We start from the raw sequence: 22,582 nt of genomic DNA on the forward strand, positions 1-22,582 counted from the left end.
GTGAATAGGTAAACTGGTAAACTGACCACTGGGATATGACCGAAATACTGTTAAAAGAAAACGCATAACTCAAGAGGATCACAGTTACAAAAAAGTATCTCAAACTGAAGGGGCAATAAATAACCGATTTTTTGTTGAAAGTAAGATTTAAGTTAATATCTTATTTTATTTGAAAATATCTACATAAGAAGAAAACTCACAGATATATCTATTTTATATGAACAAGACAGGTTATATTGACGATGTCTATAAACAGTATTTTTTCAGCAGTTTTTTAATTTGCTCAGGATGATAACCGCTTAGCAGAATAGCAAATGTTTTCAATTCAAACAAGAGCATGATTTACTATAGATCTGTTTCTAGTAACATACCGTACTTAGTCCTGGAATCATGTGATACAGATAAAGGAATATCCTATTAAAGTTGTTTTTTGTATCTTTTAATATGAGCTTTTACACAACCGGGTATGAATACTAACTTTTATGAAACTAAAGAAAGTTTCTGCATCTAAAATTGTATTTGTTGTTTGAAGAAGACGAATTTTGTATATTTCGGATATTAATTTATCATTGCTCTTGTAATGTTATAAGTATCAAGCAAACTTAAAAGAGCATTTTTATACATACTTTCTAAAGGCAAACTAGTGTCAAATATTGCAAAATTGTGCATCTTCCGAATTTTGAAGAAATAGATAATTAACACAAGGCTAAATGTGTTTTTATATAATCGACAATTGTATTTTATGACAGGAAAATAAAATGTATTTATGAATCAATCTACATTCCTTTGCTTTGTGGCACACTGTAAGTCAACTTGCTCCTTGACAATAAATAAATGACCATGTGTTTAAATAATATTTATCTTCTGCTAGTGCAGCTGAAGTACAGCTTTGTTTATATTTGGATGAAGTTGGTTGTTTCTCATTCTCTCCCAATGTTACTTTTTAAGATTTTTAATTATACCATTGTGTGTGTGGTGTGTACACTTTTGATTCGACATTTTGCTACAATTAACATGGTGGCTTCTATTTTAATGCGGTGTTTGGTTTTGAGTGTAAACGAAACTGTATGCACAAGATAGGGAAAACATGTACGTTAAAAATACTCAATGATATATCGGAGAAGCTATATTGATCGTCTGCTATTGTAGAACTCAAACGGCAAAATAACATATTAATCGTACCCATGAATTTAATGAATTCAGCGGGTAAATATGTATTCCGTCGAGCATACAATCGCCAAAGCATGTCTCTGATTTAGAGATCGCAAAACATATCCTTTGACATTTAAAAATCCTTGTATTACGTTAACATTTAAATAAAAACTAAGATTACTAACTTTTTTTCGCGCTTCTAGATGTGAACATATCTATCCTATGCGTACTTCAAACATAACAATATGTTAACTGGCTCACGGGTTTCACATTGGAGCGCTCGCCAGCCAACTTGACAGTTGCACTGATAGCCTCCTGCTTGTTTTCCTCCATTTTGACATGGTTAGTTTCTATCGATTAGCTGTAGAAGTATTTGTTGTTGTAAAGGTATTAGTAACAGTATTAGTGGAATAACACTTGTAAAAACAATAAGTTATGATACTTGTAGTAGTAGTAGAAAGAGTACCTGTAGAAGTAGAAGTAGTAGTAGTTGTGGTAATAGTATTAAGACGAAGGCGTAATAATAGTGGCAGTAGTAATTGTGAGAAAAAGTCACACATAATTTACACCATGTCAATTTTTAAGTTTACATTTTATTTATCGTGTAATAATATAAAAAGTATAAGATTAACTTTAAAAAAAGCTTTCGCTATTATTAATTTAAACGTTCATTCAGATTGTTCGATCAGGCTTGTCATTTAGACCATTGAGCGTAAAGGTTTGAATAAATAATCCATCCTAAAATATTCAATGATCCAAATGTGCGTCGGTTAATACCCCTTGTTTCCGCAATACTGAATCACCATATATTTGCTACAAATATAGTAAACCTGTTAGAAGTATCGTGTTTAATTATAATTCTATTTCCACGGATATTTGTGTAATAAGAAATTGTCCTAAACCATGTGACTCTTCTAGTTTAAAATATGTATATAGTCCAGTTGGACTGGCGATCTTAATTTCATTCAAAATAAAAACCTAAGATATTTACTACGCAGAGGCCCTAAGTATAGACTTCTTATCCTATCGATTTTGATAACTGCATTAAGAAAATCGAAACATCCTTACAGGAATATTGTACTTATGCTGCGGGAAGGAAAATGCTGAAATTACTGCAGTCAATGAATGGAAAACCAAAGTATAATGTATGGCTATGATTAAGATATATTTTTGTAATACAAATCCTTTTGCCTTACCACATTCACCTTAATATAATAAACAAAGTCGCTGTAAATTGCTTGACGACTTACAATCTAAATCCGTCATAGTTCCCGCAGATGATGATGCTAATATTGTTATAATTATACGACGAGTGTTTTATGTCTAAACGATTTCACAAGAGCTTTCACAAACTACATCATATTTTGATTACAATAAGCAACCTAATGAAATCATTGCCGACTATATTGCCGAATGCAAAAATAAAATGTTATAGTAAATATTACTGACAAGAAAGTGCCATCACTTTACTGGATACCTAAGTTACATCAAAACGCCATATAAAAGTCGTTTTATCGCTCATTCAGTGTCTTGTACAACCAATCAATTATAAGTGTATCTAACATCTACATTGAGTGCTATTAGATATCATATAGGAAAATATTGTAATAAAATTTATGAAAATAGTAATATAAACGTATTTTGGTAAAAAAAACTCCTTAGAAGTTATTGATACAATTGAAAAGAAAAATATAAATTGTCACAAGTAGGCACAAATGATTTTTTTGCACCATGTACAACGCTTCTTCACACTTTAATAAAATTCAAACGTGTTTCGTTGATTGTAAAAAAGCATTTGCAAGAGAGAAGTCTTTGTATCTAAACACTAACACACCTTGTTTTTAATACAATATTAGATAAAATCAACATCTTGACTTTTGTGCAGCAATTACTTTTCTTCTGGATAACTTGTTGGTTGACTTAAATGGTAAAATATTTAAACAAATTATCGGGGTTCCTATGGATACTAATTATGCGCCACTAATAGCTGATCTTTTTTTTATATTGTTATGAAAGCGATTTTATGTTAGACTATCAAACAATATAATCACAAAATTTACCGAACGAACTAGTCTTAAAAAGATCGTGTCCATCCAATACAGATGCTGCGTATTTATACTTACATCTTACAATTAATAATAATATGATTAAGACAAGTTTGACTTTGAAACTGTGAATTTTGCGTTCCTAGATGGTTACATCCCGAAAGGTCCATCCTATGGTATTTACATTTCGCAGTTGGTACGTTACGCCAGAGCATGTTCATGTATTAAAGATTTTAATGATCGTAATCGTATATTAACGTAGAAATTGCTAAAACAAGGTTATTTGTATCATAACCTACGTAGTAAATTCGCTAAATTTCACTCAAAGTATGGTGATTTAATTTGAAAATATAATGTTTCTTTAAAATTGCATTTAACTAATGGAATTTCACACCCATCATTTAAGGAGATGTTTTGAAGCGTGTACGCAAATTAAAATATCTAAAAGAAAATGTTGTTATGAAACGTGTAAATTTAATCAACTCGTAAATATCAAAAAGATATGGTGTTAACGTACTTAGAAACACATGCTTCTTGGTTTTCGATTCTATATCTTTCTTCTCTTAAAATTTGAAATTATTAATGGAATGACCATTTAATATGTTTGATTCTTTAAATATTCAATAACCAAAGCTGGTTTTATTGTTAATTCGATTTTACAGTACTGTCCCTTTTATATTTAAATTTTTATTTTACAATACTGATCCTCAATTTTTTTTGGATTTTGTTAACGTCATCGTGTCATTGCTTCTAAATTACGTCATACGACACACTTTCACTGTTCTGGGCTACATTGTTTTTTACGTCATCGTGTCATAGCTTCTAAATTACATCATACGACAAACTTTCACTGTTTTGGGATACATGCATAGGTCATCGGGTTTATAGCGTTAAACTATTAATATTTTCTCTCTGACGGGCGTTTCTTGTTTGATTCATTTTTATTGTTTTATTTTTTTTGGTAGTCACATAAACAACAAAGCTATGTAATATGATTCTTTTACACCCATTATTGCTGCTACTTACTGTTGTGCGCGATGATGATCTGAAATATTAACTTTATGATGTTATATTCTTAAATATTTTTCTAAAAGGAAAGGATGTAGTTGACACTTGTTCGTAATTTCATTTCGTCGTTCCTCAAAAAGTTGTAACTCTGTTGCTCTGATCTCTTTACAACATTTGAGTAATTAAATGGTAATTAAATTGAATGCGTTTTAATTCCAGTTTATTATTGTTTAATTTGAGTTGCAATGATATGAGGTTAAATTTAATTTAAACTTATATATATCATGAATGTTTCTGTGCCAAGTGTGAGGTTGAGCGCTCTACAACCGGTTTAAACCCCCAATTCTTTGCATTGACCGTTCCAAAGCGGTAACCCGAGCTTTATTCTTATATGGGTTTATGTCGTTTTGTGTTGTGCTGCTTTGTACTGTAATGGCAATTGTTCACTTGCCTTAAATAAAGGGCCAACTAATTGTATATAATGAGAATGCAATACTGCTCCAGCAGCCGGAGTTTTACTTCTTTATATAAGAAATCAGAAAAGCAGTTATAGGAGTGTTTTCATGATATACGAAAATGGGGAATATTTTTTTTATAGTTTAAAAAATCTAAATTATGCCAGAATGCAGACAACACTTACCACAGCTAACATTCCTATCGTTCGTATCATCTACACATTAATGTCATTGAACTGTGACAACTTAAGCCAGATCCAAGCGCCGTTTAAGACAAGTTGAAAATGCGAAATGTTGGGGACTATACGTAAGGCGATGTTACACGAAGCTCATTACAGGTTTTAATCCTTGTTATGACATGATTAGGTACGAATTGTGTGATTTTCTACCATTGAGAACAGAAAGTGTCTTAAATAAATACGTATATATTGAAAACCATTGTCAAATTTTGCCTTAATCTTACACAATATGAATATTCACGCTAGACTTTGATTGCAAATTATGGTTTGGTGTCAAGGTTAATTCAATGCAGCAATCATCATTCTGACTGAAATATGGTAGATAATATCATTCTGTATTTTTATTCGACTTTATAAATTCACAGTTATATCAAACATAAACACATTGATTATTTTGCTTTGCTTAAATATTTCTATCCTATGCTTACGCCAAAAATACCAATAATGTGAAATTTCTTACTTGTTTCACATTGGAGCCCTCGCCAGCCGACTTGACAGTTGCACTGATAGCCTCCTGCTTGTGTATCATCACACGTTCCGCCATTTTGACATGGTTTGGACTCACACGCGGGAATTCCTAAAATGAATGAAGCTTATTTCACTTCATTATTATTAGTAGTATTATTATTAATTATTATTATTATTATTATTATTTCATTATTATTATTATTATGATTATTATTATTATTATTAGTAGTAGTAGTTGTAGAAGTAGTAGTAGTAGTAGTAGTAGTAGTAATAGTAGTAGTAGTAGTAGTAGTAGTAGTAGTAGTAATAGTAGTAGTAGTAGTAGTAGTAGTAGTAGCAGTAGTAGTAGTAGTAATAGTAGTAGTAGTAGTAGTAGTAGTAGTAGTAGTAGTAGAAGTAGTAGTAGTAGTTGTAGTAGTAGTAGTAGTAGTAGTAGTAGTAGTAGTAGTAGTAGTAGTAGTAGTAGTAGTAGTAGTAGTAGTAGTAGTAGTAGTAGTTATAATCGTTGTAGTTGTTCAAATGGTAGTATAAGTGGTTGTTGTACTAGTCTTAGTGTTAGTTGAATTAGTAGTATCAGTTGTTGTTTTGATTGATTATGTAATATAAGAAGGAGTATTAGTTGTTATATTAGTATAAGTACTTATAGAAATATACGTAGTAGTAGAAGAAGAAGAAGTAATGATAGATATAGTGGCATAAGTATAAGAAGAAACATCAGTAGTGGTAGTGGAGAAGTATTAGTAATAGATGTTATTGTAACAGTCGAAGTAGAAGTAGTCGTTGAAGTAATTGTGGTAATTACGGTCATCTTCTAATGTAGATCATTCAGCAGTTAAAGTTTGAATCAAACCAACCAAGATGTTTAAGACATGTTACGCACATGAAAATTAAGGACTAGACCCTATCTATTTTATAAAGAGTGAAACAAAAAGCTGTCTATAATTCAGTCAAACATTACCACAGCGAAAACTTCTTTGTTTCGTTATCTACACATAAATGTTATTCAAATTTGTAAGTTTTAGCGCCGTTTAAGAGAAGTTGAAAGCAGAACATTTTGGAGACTACTCCGGTATACGTTAGGCGTTGTTATACGAAGTTCAGTAAAGGTTTACATTAAAAAAATAATATGATTAGGTATATATTCAACGTTTATATATTGATGCATTTGGGATTTTTGAAAAATGGATAAAGATTAGGAAAAATGTTCTCGAATAAATAATGAAATATAGGAAAACATATGGACACATTTTGCAAACACTTATATCTTAAATATTTTCAATTTACATTGTTATTTCAATAAGGATTCTATGTCGACATGAATTAGTAGAATAAGTAGTAGTAGTCGAAGTAGTAGTATTAGAAGTAGTCGTAGTCGTTGTTGTTGTTGTTGTAACATTTGTAGTAAAAGTGGAAGTAGCAGTAGTAAAATAATCAGTAATGATAGTAGTAGTTGTGGTAGTAGAAAAAGTAGCAGCAGTGGTAGAAGTGGTATAAGTAATAATAATAGAAGCAGCAAAGTAGTTGTTGTAGTAGAAGTGGCTGTAGTAGTTACTATGGTTTTTACGATTCTCATTTAGGTTATTCAGCCTTAATGTTTGACGGACATGATTTAAGCAGTTATAAGTATTTTCGGGACATAGACAAATTGGGAATATCTATTTTATCGTTTAAAAAAACCTAAATAAGGCCATAATTCAGACAAAACTTAACGCAGCAAAATTTACTATCGTGTGTATCATCTCCACAAATGTTTGATTTAACTGTGACATCTTTAGCTAGATCCAAGCGCCGTTAAGAACAAGTTGAAAATGCGAAATGTTGGGGACTATACGTGGGGCGATGTTACGGTTTAAATCCTTGATATGACATGATAAGATATGCATAGTGTGATTATCTACCAGTAAAGAAAATAATGTGTCATAAATAAATCATTATATATAAATATATATAAGTATTGCCAAAGTTTGCTTTAATATTACACCATATGAATTTTCACTTTTGATTAGCATTATGGTTTGATGTCAAGATTAATTCAACAAAGCAATCAGCATTGTGACTGAAATATGGTAGATAATATCATCTGGTATTTTTATTCGATTTTATAAGTTCAAAGTTATACAAAAATAAACGCATAAATTATTCTGCTTTTCTTAAATATTTCTACGCTTACGCGAAACATACTATTTATGTAAAATATACTACTTGTTGAACATTGGAGCCCTCGCCAGCCGACTTGACAGTTGCACTGATAGCCCCCTGCTTGTGTATCCACGCACGTTCCGCCATTTTGGCATGGTTTGGACTCACACGCGGGAATTCCTAAAATGGGTGAAGCATGTATACCTTCATTATTATTATTATTATTATTATTATTATTATTATTATTATTATTATTATTATTATTATTATTATTATTATTATTTTAGAACAAGAAGTTGTTTCCATCGATGTGTTGTAGGAGTAGTAGTTATTGTAATGGTAGTAGTAGCAGTGTAATGGAAGTAATAGTAGTATAACACTATGTTATGATAGCAATAGAAGTAGTAGAAGTAGTACTTCTAGAAGGAGAAGTAGTAGTTGTAATAATAGTATTAGTATTAGAAAAAGGCGTAATAGCAGTGGTAGTAGTAATTGTGATAAGGAGTCACACTTAAATTTACGTCATATTAATGTTGACGTAAACAAGATATTATCGGGTAATAATATAAAAATATCAGACAAACATTCGAATAAACGTTCGCTGTTATTAATTTTAACGTTCATTCAAATTGTTCGATCCAGCTTGTCATTAAACTCGTTGCAATTTTAAGGACAGTTTAAACGAGAAATTCATTACAGACAATGATTCCCCTAAGTCACAGGTTTTGCCACAGACAAATATACTTTATGTTGCTTTTATACTGAAAAAAATATTTTTTGCAATATTATATCAAATCAATATAATATTATATCAATATAATATATAAGTTTAAGTATGATATCGTCTGCAAGTACACAGCCGAGCATGAATCAACACACATTCGACTCTGTTCTTATTCCCGTAACCAGACACTAAAGAATTTTGCTTTTTACTATACATTGCTAATTGTTTTTTAAACATACACACAGTTTCTTTTTCGTTAAATGTTTATTTTGTTTAACTTAAAATAAATAACGTCATCGACTTATCTCCACTAATCTCTGATTCAAGTATGACACAAATCAGTCACTTGCTTAAGTATTTGTTCGAAAAAGGGTCAGGAGGCAAACCAAGATAAAGTGTTAATAGGTAAACAGGTTAACTGACCGCTGGGATATGAATAAATACTGTAAACAACAAACGCATAACTCAAAAGGAACTCAATTACAACAAATCCCTTATACTGAAGGGACAATAAATCAACGATTTTTTGTTTAAAGTAAGATTTACGTTAATATATATTTTATTTGAAAATATCTACATCAGAAAAACTCGCAGATATATAAATTTTGTATGAAAAAGACATGCTATATTGATGTCGTCTATAAAACATTCGTTTTTAGCAGTATTAAAGTTTACTCAGCATGATAATCTCTTAGCAGAATAGAAAATGTTTCCATTTCTAACAATTGCATCTTTTACTATAAATCTGTTTCTAGTAATATATAGTTCTTCGTCCTGGAATCATGTGATACATATAAAGGCATATCCGTTTAATGTTGTTTGTGGTATCGTTTAATATGAGATTATACAAAATCGGGTGAGAAGATTATATTTTATATAATTAAACGGAGTTTCTCAATCTAAAAATTATTTCTTTACTTTAAAGAAAACGAATTGTGTATATTTTGGCTTTTTATTTATCTATGCTTTTGTAATGATATATGTATGAAGCAAACTTAAAAAGAACATTTTTTTATACATACTTTCTAAAGCCAAACTAGTGTCAAATATTTCAAAATTTTGCATCTTCTAATTTCTCAGAAATAGATAATTGCCTCAAGGCCAAATTTGTATTTATATAATCGAAAATTTTATTTTATTACAGGAAAATGAAAGGTATTTATGAATCAATCTACACTCCTTTGCTTTGTGTCCCTCTGTAAGTCAACTTTCTCCTTAACAATACATGCATGGCCATATGTTAAAATAATATTTATCTTCTGCTAGTGCAGTTGAAATATAGCTTTGTTTATATTTGGATGTTGTTGGTTGTTTCTCATTCTCCCCCTATTGTACTGTTTAAACTGTTTTAATTATGCAATTTTGTGTGTCCTCTTTATATTCGACATTTTGCTACAATTAGTATGGTGGCTTCTATTTTAATGCGGTTTTTGTTTTTGAGTGTAAACGAAACTGTATGCACAAGATAGGGAAAACATGAACGTTAAAAATACTCAATGATATATCGGAGAAGCTATATTGACCGTCTGCTATTGTAGCACTCAAACGGCAAAATAACATATTAATCGTACCCATGAATTAAATGAATTTAGCGGTTAAATATGTATTCCGTCGAGCATACAATCGCCAAAGCATGTCTCTGATTTAGACATCGCAAAACATATCCTTTGACATTTAAATACCCTTGTATTACGTTAACATTTAAATAAAAACTAAGATCACTAACTTTTTTCGCGCTTCTAGATGTGAACATATCTATCCTATGCGTACTTCAAACATAACAATATGATAACTGGCTCACGGGTTTCACATTGGAGCGCTCGCCAGCCAACTTGACTGTTGCACTGATAGCCTCCTGCTTGTTTATCTACACACGTTCCTCCATTTTGACATGGTTAGTTTCTATCGATTAGCTGTAGAAGTATTTGTTGTTGTAAAGGTAGTAGTAACAGTATTAGTGGAATTACAATTGTAAAAACAATAAGTAATGATACTAGTAGTAGTAGTAGAAAGAGTACCTGTAGAAGTAGAAGTAGTAGTAGTTGTGGTAATAGTATTAAGACGAAGGCGTTATAGTAGTGGCAGTAGTAATTGTGAGAAAAAGTCACACTTAGTTTACACCATGTCAATTTGTAAGTTTACATTTTATTTATCGTGTAATAATATAAAAAGTATAAGATTAACTTTAAAAAAAACTTTCGCTATTATTAATTTAAACGTTCATTCAGATTGTTCGATCAGGCTTGTCATTTAGGTCATTCAGCGTAAAGGTTTGAATAAATAATCCATCCTAAAATATTCAATGATGAAAATGTGCGTCGGTTAATACCCCTTGTTTCCGCAATACTGAATCACCATGTATTTGCTACAAATATAGTAAACTTGTTAAAAATATCGTGTTTAATTATAATTCTATTTCCACGGATATTTATGTAATAAGAAATTGTCCTAAACCATGTGACTCTTCTAGTTAAGAATATGTATATAGTCCAGTTGGACTGGCGAACTTAATTTCATTCAAAATAAAAACCTAAGAAATTTACTACGCAGAGGCATTAGTATAGACTTCTTATCCTATCGATTTTGATAACTGCATCAAGAAAATCGAAACATCCTTACAGGAATATTGTACTTATGGTGCGGGAAGGAAAATGCTGAAATTACTGCAGTCAATGAATGGAAAACCAAAGTAATATGTATGGCCATGATTAAGATATATTTTTTGTAATACAAATCCTTTTGCCTTACCACATTAACCTAAATATAATAAACATAGTCTCTGTAAATTGCTTGACGACTTACAATCTAAATCCTTCATAGTTCCTGCAGATGATGATGCTAATAATGTTATAATAATACGACGAGAGTTTTATGTCTAAACGATTTCACAAGAGCTTTCACAAACTACATCATATTTTGATTACAATAAGCAACCTAATGAAATCATTGCCGACTATATTGCCGAATGCAAAAATAAAATGTTATAGTAAATATTACTGACAAGAAATTGCCATCACTTTACTGGATACCTAAGTTACATAAAACGCCATATAAAAGTCGTTTGTTTTATCGCTCATTCATTGTCTTGTACAACCAATCAATTATAAGTGTATCTAACATCTACATTGAGTGCTATTAGATATCATATAGGAAAATATTGTACTAAAATTTATGTAAATAGTAATATAAACGTATTTTGGTAAAACAAACTCCTTAGAAATAATTGATACAATTGAAAAGAAAAATATAAATTGTCACAAGTAGGCACAATTGATTTTTGTGCACTATGTACAACGCTTCCTCACACTTTAATAAAATTCAAACGTGTTTCGTTGATTGAAAAAAAACCTTTGCAAGAGAGAAGTGTTTGTATCTAAACACTAACACACCTTGTTTTCAATACAATATTAGATAAATTCAACATCTTGACTTTTGTGCAGCACTTACTTTTCTTCTGGATAACTTGTTGGTTGACTTAAATGGTAAAATATTTAAACAAATTATCGGGGTTCCTATGGATACTAATTATGCGCCACTAATAGCTGATGTTTTTTAATATTGTTATGAAAGCGATTTTATGTTAGACTATAAAACAATATAATCACAAAATTTACCGAACGAACTAGTCTTAAATAGATCGTGTCCATCCAATACAGATGCTGCGTATTTATACTTACATCTTACTATTAATAATAATATGATTAAGACAATTTTGACTTTGAAACTTTAAATTTTGCGTTCCTAGATGGTAACATCCCGAAAGGTCCATCCTATGGTATTTACATTTCGCAGTTGGTACGTTACGCCAGAGCATGTTCATGTTTTAAAGATTTTAATGATCGTAATCGTATATTAACGAAGAAATTGCTAAAACAAGGTTATTTGTATCATAACCTACGTAGTAAATTTGCTACATTTCACTCAAAGTATGGTGATTTAATTTTAAAATATAATGTTTCTTTAAAATTGCATTTAACTAATGGAATTTCCCACCCATCATTTTATGGAGATGTTTTGAAGCGTGTACGCAACTTAAAATATCTAAAAGAAAATGTTTATATGAAATTTAATCAACTCATAAATATCAAAAAGATAAGGTGTTAACGTACTTAGAAACACATGCTTCTTGGTTTTTGATTCTATATCTTTCTTCTCTTAAAATTTGGAATTATTAATGGAATGACATTTAATATGTTTGATTCTTTAAATATTTAATAACCAAAGCTGGTTTTATTGTAAATTCGATTTTACAGTTCTGCCCCTTTTATATTTTAATTTTTATTTTACAGTATTGATCCTCAAGTTATTTTGGATTTTGTTAACGTATCATGTCATCGCTTCTAAATTACGTCATACGACACACTTTCACAGTTCTGGGCTACATTGTTTTTTTACGTCATCGTGTCATAGCTTCTAAATTACATCATACGACACATTTTCACTATTTTGCGATACATGCATAGTCCATCGGGTTTATAGCGTTAAACTATTGATATTTTCTCTCTGACGGACGTTTCTTGTTTGATTTATTTTTATTGTTTTATTTTTTTGGTAGTCACATAAACAACAAAGCTATGTAATATGATTCTTTTACACCCATTATTGCTGCTACTTACTGTTGTGCGCGATGATGATCTGAAATATTAACTTTATGATGTTATATTCTTAAATATTTTTCTAAAAAGAAAGGATGTAGTTGACACTTGTTCGTAATTTCATTTCATCGTTTCTCCAAAAGTTGGAACTCGTTTGCTCTGATCTCTTTACAAATATTGAGTAATTAAATGGTAATTTAATTTAATGCGTTTTAATTCCGGTTTATTATTGTTTAATTTGAGTTGCAATGATATGAGGTTAAATTTAATTTAAACTTATATATATCATGAATATTTCTGTGCCAAATGTGAGGTTGAGCGCTCTAAAACCGGTTTAAACCCCCAATTCTTTGCATTGACCGTTCCAAGGCGGTGACCCGAGCTTTATTCTTATACGGGTTTATGTTGTTTTGTGTTGTGCTGCTTTGTACTGTAATGGCAATTGTTCACTTGCCTTAAATAGAGGGCCAACTAATTGTATATAATAAGAATGCAATACTGCTCCAGCAGCCGGAGTTTTACTTCTTTATATAAGAAATCATAAAAGCAGTTATAGGAGTGTTTTCATGATATACGAAAATGGGGAATATTTATTTTATAGTTTAAAAAATCTAAATAAGGCCAGAATGCAGACAACACTTACCACCGCGAAATTTCCTATCGTTTGTATCATCTACACATTATTGACATTTAACTGTGACAACTTAAGCCAGATCCAAGCGCCGTTTAAGACAAGTTGAAAATGCGAAATGTTGGGGACTTTACGTACGGCGATGTTACACGAAGCTCATTACAGGTTTTAATCCTTGATATGACATGATTAGGTACGAATTGTGTGATTTTCTACCATTGAGAACAGAAAGTGTCTTAAATAAATAATTATATATTGAAAACCATTGTCAAATTTTGCCTAACTCTTACACCATATGAATGTTCACGCTAGACTTTGATTGCCATTATGGTTTGGTGTCAAGGTTAATTCAATGCAGCAATCATCATTCTTACTGAAATATGGTAGATAATATCATTCTGTATTTTTATTCGACTTTATAAATTCACAGTTATATCAAACATTAACGCATTAATTATTTTGCTTTGCTTAAATATTTCTATCCTATGTTAATGCCAAAAATACCAATAATGTGAAATCTCTTACTTGTTTCACATTGGAGCCCTCGCCAGCCGACTTGACAGTTGCACTGATAGCCTCCTGCTTGTGTATCATCACACGTTCCGCCATTTTGACATGGTATGGACTCACACGCGGGAATTCCTAAAATGGATGAAGCTTATTTCACTTCATTATTAGTATTAGTAGTTAAAAAAATATTATGATTAGGTATATATTCAACGTTTATATATTGATGCATTTGGGATTTTCGAAAAATGGATAAAGATTAGGAAAAATGTTCTCGAATAAATAATGGAATATAGGCAAACATATGGACAAATTTTGCAAACACTTATATCTTAAATATTTTCAATGTACATTGTTATTTCAATAAGGATTCTATGTCGAGATTAATTAGTATAAGAAGTAGTAGAAGTCGAAGTAGTAGTATTAGAAGTAGTTGTAGTCGTTGTTGTTGTTGTTGTAACATTTGTAGTAGAAATGGAAGTAGCAGTAGTAAAATAATCAGTAATGATAGTAGTAGTTGTGGTAGTAGAAAAAGTAGCAGCAGTGGTAGAAGTGGTATAAGTAATAATAATAGATGCAGCATAGTAGTAGTTGTAGTAGAAGTGGCTGTAGTAGTTACTATGTTTTTTACGGTTATCTTCTCATTTAGGTTATTCAGCCTTAATGTTTGAAGGAAATGATTTAAGCAGTTATAAGTATTTTCGGGACATAGACAAATTGGGAATATCGATTTTATAGTTTAAAAAAACCTAAATAAGGCCATAATTCAGACAAAACTTAACGCAGCAAAAATTCCTATCGTTTGTATCAACTCCACAAAAATGTTATTTAACTGTGACATCTTTAGCTAGATCCAAGCGCCGTTAAGAACAAGTTGAAAATGCGAAATGTTGGGTACTATACGTGGGGCGATGTTACAGGTTTAAATCCTTGATATGACATGATAAGATACGCATTGTGTGATTATCTACCAGTAAAGAAAATAATGTGTCATAAATAAATAATTATATATAAATATATATAAGTGTTGCCAAATTTTGCTTTAATATTACACCATATGTATTTTCACTTTAGACTTTGATTGGCATTACGGTTTGATGACAAGGTTAATTCAACAAAGCAATCAGCATTGGGACTGAAATATGGTATATCATCTGGTATTTTTATTCGATTTTATAAGTTCAAAGTTATACAAAAATAAACGCATAAATTATTCTGCTTTTCTTAAATATTTCTACGCTTACGCGAAACATACTAATTATGCAAAATATACTACTTGTTGAACATTGGAGCCCTCGCCAGCCGACTTGACAGTTGCACTGATAGCCCCCTGCTTGTGTATCCACGCACGTTCCGCCATTTTGGCATGGTTTGGACTCACACGCGGGAATTCCTAAAATGGATGAAGCTTATATATCTTCATTATTATTATTATTATTATTATTATTATTATTATTATTATTATTATTATTATTATTATTATTATTATTATTATTATTTTAGAACAAAAAGTAGTTGCCATCGATGTTTTGTAGGAGTAGTAGTTATTGTTATGGTAGTAGTAGCAGTGTAATGGAAGTAATAGTAGTATAACACTATGTTATGATAGCAGTAGAAGTAGTAGAAGTAGTACTTCTAGAAGGAGAAGTAGTAGTTGTGATAATAGTATTTGTATTAGAAAAAGGCGTAATAGCAGTGGTAGAAGTAATTGTGATAAGGAGTCACACTTAAATTTACGTCATGTCAATGTTGACGTAAACAAGTTAGTATCGGGTAATAATATAAAAATATCAGACAAACATTCGAATAAACGTTCGCTGTTATTAATTTTTTACGTTTATTCAAATAGTTCGATCCAGCTTGTCATTAAACTCGTTGCAATTATAAGGACAGTTTAAACTAGAAATTCATTACAGACAATGATTCCCAAATGAGTCACAGGTTTTGCCACAGACAAATATACTTTATGTTGCTTTTATACTGAAAAAATATTTTTTGCAATATTATATCAAATCAATATAATATTATATCAATATAATATCTAAGTTTAAGTATGATATCGTCTGCAAGTACACAGCCGAGCATGAATCAACACACATTCGACTCTGTTCTTATTCCCGTAACAAGGCACTTAAGAACTTTGCTTTTTACAATACATTGCTAATTGTTTTTTAAACATACACCAAGTTTCTTTTTCGTTAAATGTTTATTTTGTTTAACTTAAAATAAAAAACGTCATCGACTTATCTCCACTAATCTCTGATTCAAGTATGACACAAATCAGTTACTTGCTTAAGTATTTGCTCGAAAAAGGGTCAGGAGGCAAACCAAGATAAAGTGTGAATAGGTAAACAGGTTAACTGACCGCTGGGATATGAATAAATACTGTAAACAACAAACGCATAACTCAAAAGGAACTCAATAACAACAAATCCCTTAAACTGAAGGGACAATAAATCAACGATTTTTTGTTTAAAGTAAGATTTACGTTAATATATATTTTATTTGAAAATATCTACATCAGAAAAACTCGCAGATATATAAATTTTGTATGAAAAAGACATGCTATATTGACGTCGTCTATAAAACATTCGTTTTTAGCAGTATTAAAGTTTACTCAGCATGATAATCTCTTAGCAGAATAGAAAATGTTTCCATTTCTAACAATTGCATCTTTTACTATAAATCTGTTTCTAGTAATATATAGTTTTTCGTCCTGGAATCATGTGATACATATAAAGGCATATCCGTTTAATGTTGTTTGTGGTATCGTTTAATATGAGCTTTTACAAAATCGGGTAAGAAGATTATATTTTATATAATTAAAGGGAGTTTCTAAATCTAAAAATTATTTCTTTACTTTAAGAAAACGAATTTTATATATATTTCGGCTATTTATTTATCTATGCTTTTGTAATGATATATTTATGAAGCAAACTTAAAAAGAACATGTTTTTATACATACTTTCTAAAGCCAAACTAGTGTCAAATATTTCAAAATTTTGCATTTTCTAATTTTCTCAGAAATAGATAATTGCCTCAAGGCTAAATTTGTATTTATATAATCGAAAATTGTATTTTATTAAAGAAAATGAAAGGTATTTATGAATCAATCTACACTCCTTTGCTTTGTTTCCCTCTGTAAGTCAACTTGCTCCTTAACAATACATGCATGGCCATATGTTAAAATAATATTTATCTTCTGCTAGTGCAGCTGAAATATAGCTTTGTTTATATTTGGATGTTGTTGGTTGTTTCTCATTCTCCCCCTATTGTACTGTTTAAACTGTTTTAATTATGCAATTTTGTGTGTCCCCTTTATATTCGACATTTTGCTACAGTTAACATGGTGGCTTCTATTTAAATGCGGTTTTTGGTTTTGAGTGTAAACGAAACTATATGCACAAGATAGGAAAAACATGAACGTTAAAAATACTCAATGATATATCGGAGAAGCTATATTGACCGTCTGCTATTGTAGCACTCAAACGGCAAAATAACATATTAATCGTACCCATGAATTTTATGAATCTAGCGGGTAAATATGTATTCCGTCGAGCATACAATCGCATAAACATGTCTCTGATTAAGAGATCGCAAAAAATATCCTTTGACATTTAAATATCCTTTTATTACGTTAACATTTAAATAAAAACTAAGATCACTAACTTTATCGCGCTTCTAGATGTGAACATATCTATCCTATGCGTACTTCAAACATAACAATATGTTAACTGGCTCACGGGTTTCACATTGGAGCGCTCGCCGGCCAACTTGACAGTTGCACTTATCTACACACGTTCCTCCATTTTGACATGGTTAGTTTCTATCGATTAGCTGTAGAAGTATTTGTTGTTGTAAAGGTAGTAGTAACAGTATTAGTGGAATTAAAATTGTAAAAACAATAAGTTATGATACTAGTAGTAGTCGTAGAAAGAGTACCTGTAGAAGTAGAAGTAGTAGTAGTTGTGGTAATAGTATTAAGACGAAGGCGTTATAGTAGTGGCAGTAGTAATTGTGAGAAAAAGTCACACTTAATTTACACCATGTCCATTTTTAAGTTTAAATTTTATTTATCGTGTAATAATATAAAAAGTATAATATAAACTTAAAAAACAAACTTTCGCTATTATTAATTTAAACGTTCATTCAGATTGTTTGATCAGGCTTGTCATTTAGGTCATTCAGCGTTAAGGTTTGAATAAATAATCCATCCTAAAATATTCAATGATAAAAATGTGCGTCGGTTAATACCCCTTGTTTCCGCAATACTGAATCACCATATATTTGCTACAAATATAGTAAACCTGTTAGAAGTATCGTGTTTAATTATAATTCTATTTCCATGGATATTTATGTAATAAGAAATTGTCCTAAACCATGGGACTCTTCTAGTTAAAAATATGTATATAGTCCAGTTTGACTGGCGATCTTTATTTCATTCAAAATAAAAACCTAAGAAATTTACTACGCAGAGGCCCTAAGTATAGACTTCTTATCCTATCGATTTTGATAACTGCATTAAGAAAATCGAAACATCCTTACAGGAATATTGTACTTAATGGGGCGGGAAGGAAAATGCTGAAATTACTGCAGTCAAAGAATGGAAAACCAAAGTTTTATGTATGACCATGATTAAGATATATTTTTGTAATACAAATCCTTTTGCCTTACCACATTCACCTAAATATAATAAACAAAGTCGCTGTAAATTGCTTGACGACTTACAATCTAAATCCGTCATAGGTCCTGCAGATGATGATGCTAATAATGTTATAATTATACGACGAGTGTTTTATGTCTAAACGATTTCACAAGAGCTTTCACAAACTACATCATATTTTGATTACAATAAGCAACATAATGAAATCATTGCCGACTATATTGCCGAATGCAAAAAAAATGTAATAGTAAATATTACTGACAAGAAATTGCCATCACTTTACTGGATACCTAAGTTACATAAAACGCCATATAAAAGTCGTTTGTTTTATCGCTCATTCAGTGTCTTGTACAACCAATCAATTATCAGTGTATATTACATCTACATTGAGTGCTATTAGATATCATATAGGTAAATATTGTAATAAAATTTATGAAAATAGTAATATAAACCTATTTTGGTAAAAAAAACTCCTTAGAAGTTATTGATACAATTGAAAAGAAAAATATAAATTGTCACAAGTAGGCACAAATGATTTTTTTGCACTATGTACAACGCTTCCTCACACGTTTATAATATTCAAACATGTTTCGTTGATTGAAAAAAATCATTTGCATGAGAGAAGTGTTTGTATCTAAACACTAACACACCTTGTTTTTAATACAATATTAGATACATTCAACATCTTGACTTTTGTGCAGCACTTACTTTTCTTCTGGATAACTTGTTGGTTGACTTAAATGGTAAAATATATAAACAAATTAGCGGGGTTCCTATGGATACTAATTATGCGCCACTAATAGCTGATCTTTTTTATATTGTTATGAAAGCGATTTTATGTTAGACTATCAAACAATATATTCACAAAATTTACCGAACGAACTAGTCTTAAATAGATCGTGTCAATCCAATACAGATGCTGCGTATTTATACTTACATCTTACTATTAATAATAATATGATTAAGACAAGTTTGACTTTGAAACTTTGAATTTTGGGTTCCTAGATGGTAACATCCCGAAAGGTCCATCCTATGGTATTTACATTTCGCAGTTGGTACGTTACGCCAGAGCATGTTCATGTATTTAAGATTTTAATGATCGTAATCGTATATTAACGAAGAAATTGCTAAAACAAGGTTATTTGTATCATAACCTACGTAGTAAATTCGCTACATTTCACTCAAAGTATGGTGATTTAATTTGAAAATATAATGTTTCTTTTAAATTGCATTTAACAAATGGAATTTCTCACCCATCATTTTATGGAGGTGTTTTGAAGCGTGTACGCAAATTAAAATATCTACAAGAAAATGTTTATATGAAACTTGTAAATTTAATTAACTCATAAATATCAAAAAGATATGGTGTTAACGTACTTAGAAACACATGCCTCTTGGTTTTCGATTCTATATCTTTCTTCTCTTAAAATTTGGAATTATTAAGGGAATGACCATTTAATATGTTTAATTCTTTAAATATTCAATAACCAGAGCTGGTTTTATTGTTGAATTTGATTTTACAGTACTGCCCCTTTATATTTTAATTTTTTATTTTACAGTACTGATCCTTAAATTATTTTGGATTTTGTTCACGTCATCGTGTCATCGCTTCTAAATTACGTCATACGACACACTTTCACTGTTCTGGGCTACATTGTTTTTTTTTACGTCATCGTGTCATAGCTTCTAAATTGCATCATACGACACACTTTCACTGTTTTGGGATACATGCATTGGTCATCGGGTTTATAGCGTTTAACTATTAATATTTTCCCTCTGACGGGCGTTTCTTGTTTGATTTATTTTTATTGTTTTATTTTTTTTAGTAGTCACATAAACAACAAAGCTATGTAATATGATTCTTTTACACCCATTATTGCTGCTACTTACTGTTTTTGCGCGATGATGATCTGAAATATTAACTCTATGATGTTATATTTTTAAATATTTTTCAAAAAAGAAAGGATGTAGTTGACACTTGTTCGTAATTTCATTTCATCGTTCCTCAAAAAGTTGTAAATCTGTTGCTCTGATCTCTTTACAACCATTGAGTAATTAAATGGTAATTAAATTGAATGCGTTTTAATTCCGGTTTATTATTGTTTAATTTGAGTTGCAATGATATGAGGTTAAATTTAATTTAAACGTATAATGTATCATGAATATGTCTGTGCCAAGTGTGAAGTTGAGCGCTCAAAAACCGGTTTAAACCCCCAATTCTTTGCATTGACCGTTCCAAGGCGGTGACCCGAGCTTTATTCTTATACGGGTTTATGTTGTTTTGTGTTGTGCTGTTTTGTACTGTAATGGCAATTATTCACTTGCCTTAAATAAAGGGAAAACTAATTGTATATAATGAGAGTGCAATACTGCTCCAGCAGCCGGAGTTTCACGTCTTTATTTTAGAAATCAGAAAAGCAGTTATAGGTGTTTTCATGATATACGAAAATGGGGAATATTTATTTTATAGTTTAAAAAATCTAAATAAGGCCATTATGTAGACAACATTTACCACAGCGAAAATTCCTATCATTTGTATCATCTACACATTAATGTCATTGAACTGTGATAACTTAAGCCAGATCCAAGCGCCGTTTATGACAAGTTGAAAATGCGAAATGTTGGGGACTATACGTAAGGCGATGTTACACGAAGCTCATTACAGGTTTAAATCCTTGATATGACATGATTAGGTACGAATTGTGTGATTTTCTACCATTGAGAACAGAAAGTGTCTTAAATAAATAATTATATATTGAAAACCATTGCCAAATTTTGCCTTAATCTTACACCATATGAATGTTCACGCTAGACTTTGATTGCCATTATGGTTTGGTGTCAAGGTTAATTCAATGCAGCAATCATCATTCTGACTGAAATATGGTAGATAATATCCTCCTGTATTTTTATTCGACTTTATAAATTCACAGTTATATCAAACATAAACGCATTAATTATTTTGCTTTGCTTAAATATTTCTATCCTATGCTTACGCCAAAAATACCAATCATGTAAAATCTCTTACTTGTTTCACATTGGAGCCCTCGCCAGCCGACTTGACAGTTGCACTGATAGCCTCCTGCTTGTGTATCATCACACGTTCCGCCATTTTGACATGGTTTGGACTCACACGCGGGAATTCCTAAAATGGATGAAGCTTATTTCACTTCATTATTAGTATTAGTAGTATTATTAATTATTATTATTATTATTATTATTATTATTATTATTATTATTATTATTATTATTATTATTATTATTATTATTATTATTATTATTATTATAGTAGTAGTAGTAGTAGTAGTAGTAGTAGTAGTAGTAGTAGTAGTAGTAGTAGTAGTAGTAGTAGTAGTTGTTGTTGTTGTTGTAGTAGTAGTAGTAGTAGTAGTAGTAGTAGTAGTAGTAGTAGTAGTAGTAGAAGTAGTAGTAGTAGTAGTAGAAGTAGTAGTAGTAGTAGTATTGTAGTAGTAGTAGTAGTAGTAGTAGTAGTAGTAGTAGTAGTAGTAGTAGTAGTAGTAGTAGTAGTAGTAGTAGTAGTAGTAGTAGTAGTAGTAGTAGTAGTAGTAGTAGTAGTAGTAGTAGTAGTAGTAGTAGTAGTAGGTAGTAGTAGTAGTAGTAGTTGTAGTAGTAGTAGTAGTAGTAGTAGACGTAGTAGTAGTAGTAGTAGTAGTAGTAGTAGTAGTAGTAGTAGTAGTAGTAGTAGTAGTAGTAGTAGTAGTAGTAGTAGTAGTAGCAGTAGAAGTAGTAGTAGTAGTAGTAGTAGTAGTTCAAATAGTAGTAGAAGTAGTAGTAGAAGTAGAAGTAGTTCTAGTAGTAGTTGTAGTAGTAGAAGTAGAAGTAGTAGTAGAAGTAGTAGTAGTTCTAGTAGTAGTAGTATCACTTCATTATTATTATTATTATTATTATTATTATTATTATTATTATTATCACAGTATTATTATTATTATTATTATTAT

At 30.5% G+C, this 22,582-nt stretch overlaps 1 protein-coding gene across 3 annotated transcripts in view; it reads right to left on the bottom strand.

The window, feature by feature from the left end:
- The window catches only part of LOC127838961 (fibropellin-1-like), a 40,325-nt gene that overhangs the window by 5,905 nt on the left and 11,838 nt on the right, over positions 1–22,582 (bottom strand). Inside the window, exons 5-7 of one of the 3 annotated variants that reach the window (XM_052367095.1) lie at positions 21,652–21,768; positions 7,570–7,686; positions 5,360–5,476 (exon numbers count right to left, since the gene is read on the bottom strand). In XM_052367095.1, the coding sequence (XP_052223055.1) occupies positions 5,360–5,476; positions 7,570–7,686; positions 21,652–21,768 (351 nt within the window). Of the gene's footprint in view, positions 1–5,359; positions 5,477–7,569; positions 7,687–13,981; positions 14,071–15,239; positions 15,357–21,651; positions 21,769–22,582 lie in introns of those variants that run through there. The other 2 variants (XM_052367096.1, XM_052367098.1) reach the window with 2 other exon arrangements.

The sequence above is a fragment of the Dreissena polymorpha genome, chromosome 7, assembly GCF_020536995.1.
Source record: "Dreissena polymorpha isolate Duluth1 chromosome 7, UMN_Dpol_1.0, whole genome shotgun sequence".
NCBI classification, from domain to species: Eukaryota; Metazoa; Mollusca; class Bivalvia; order Myida; family Dreissenidae; genus Dreissena; species Dreissena polymorpha.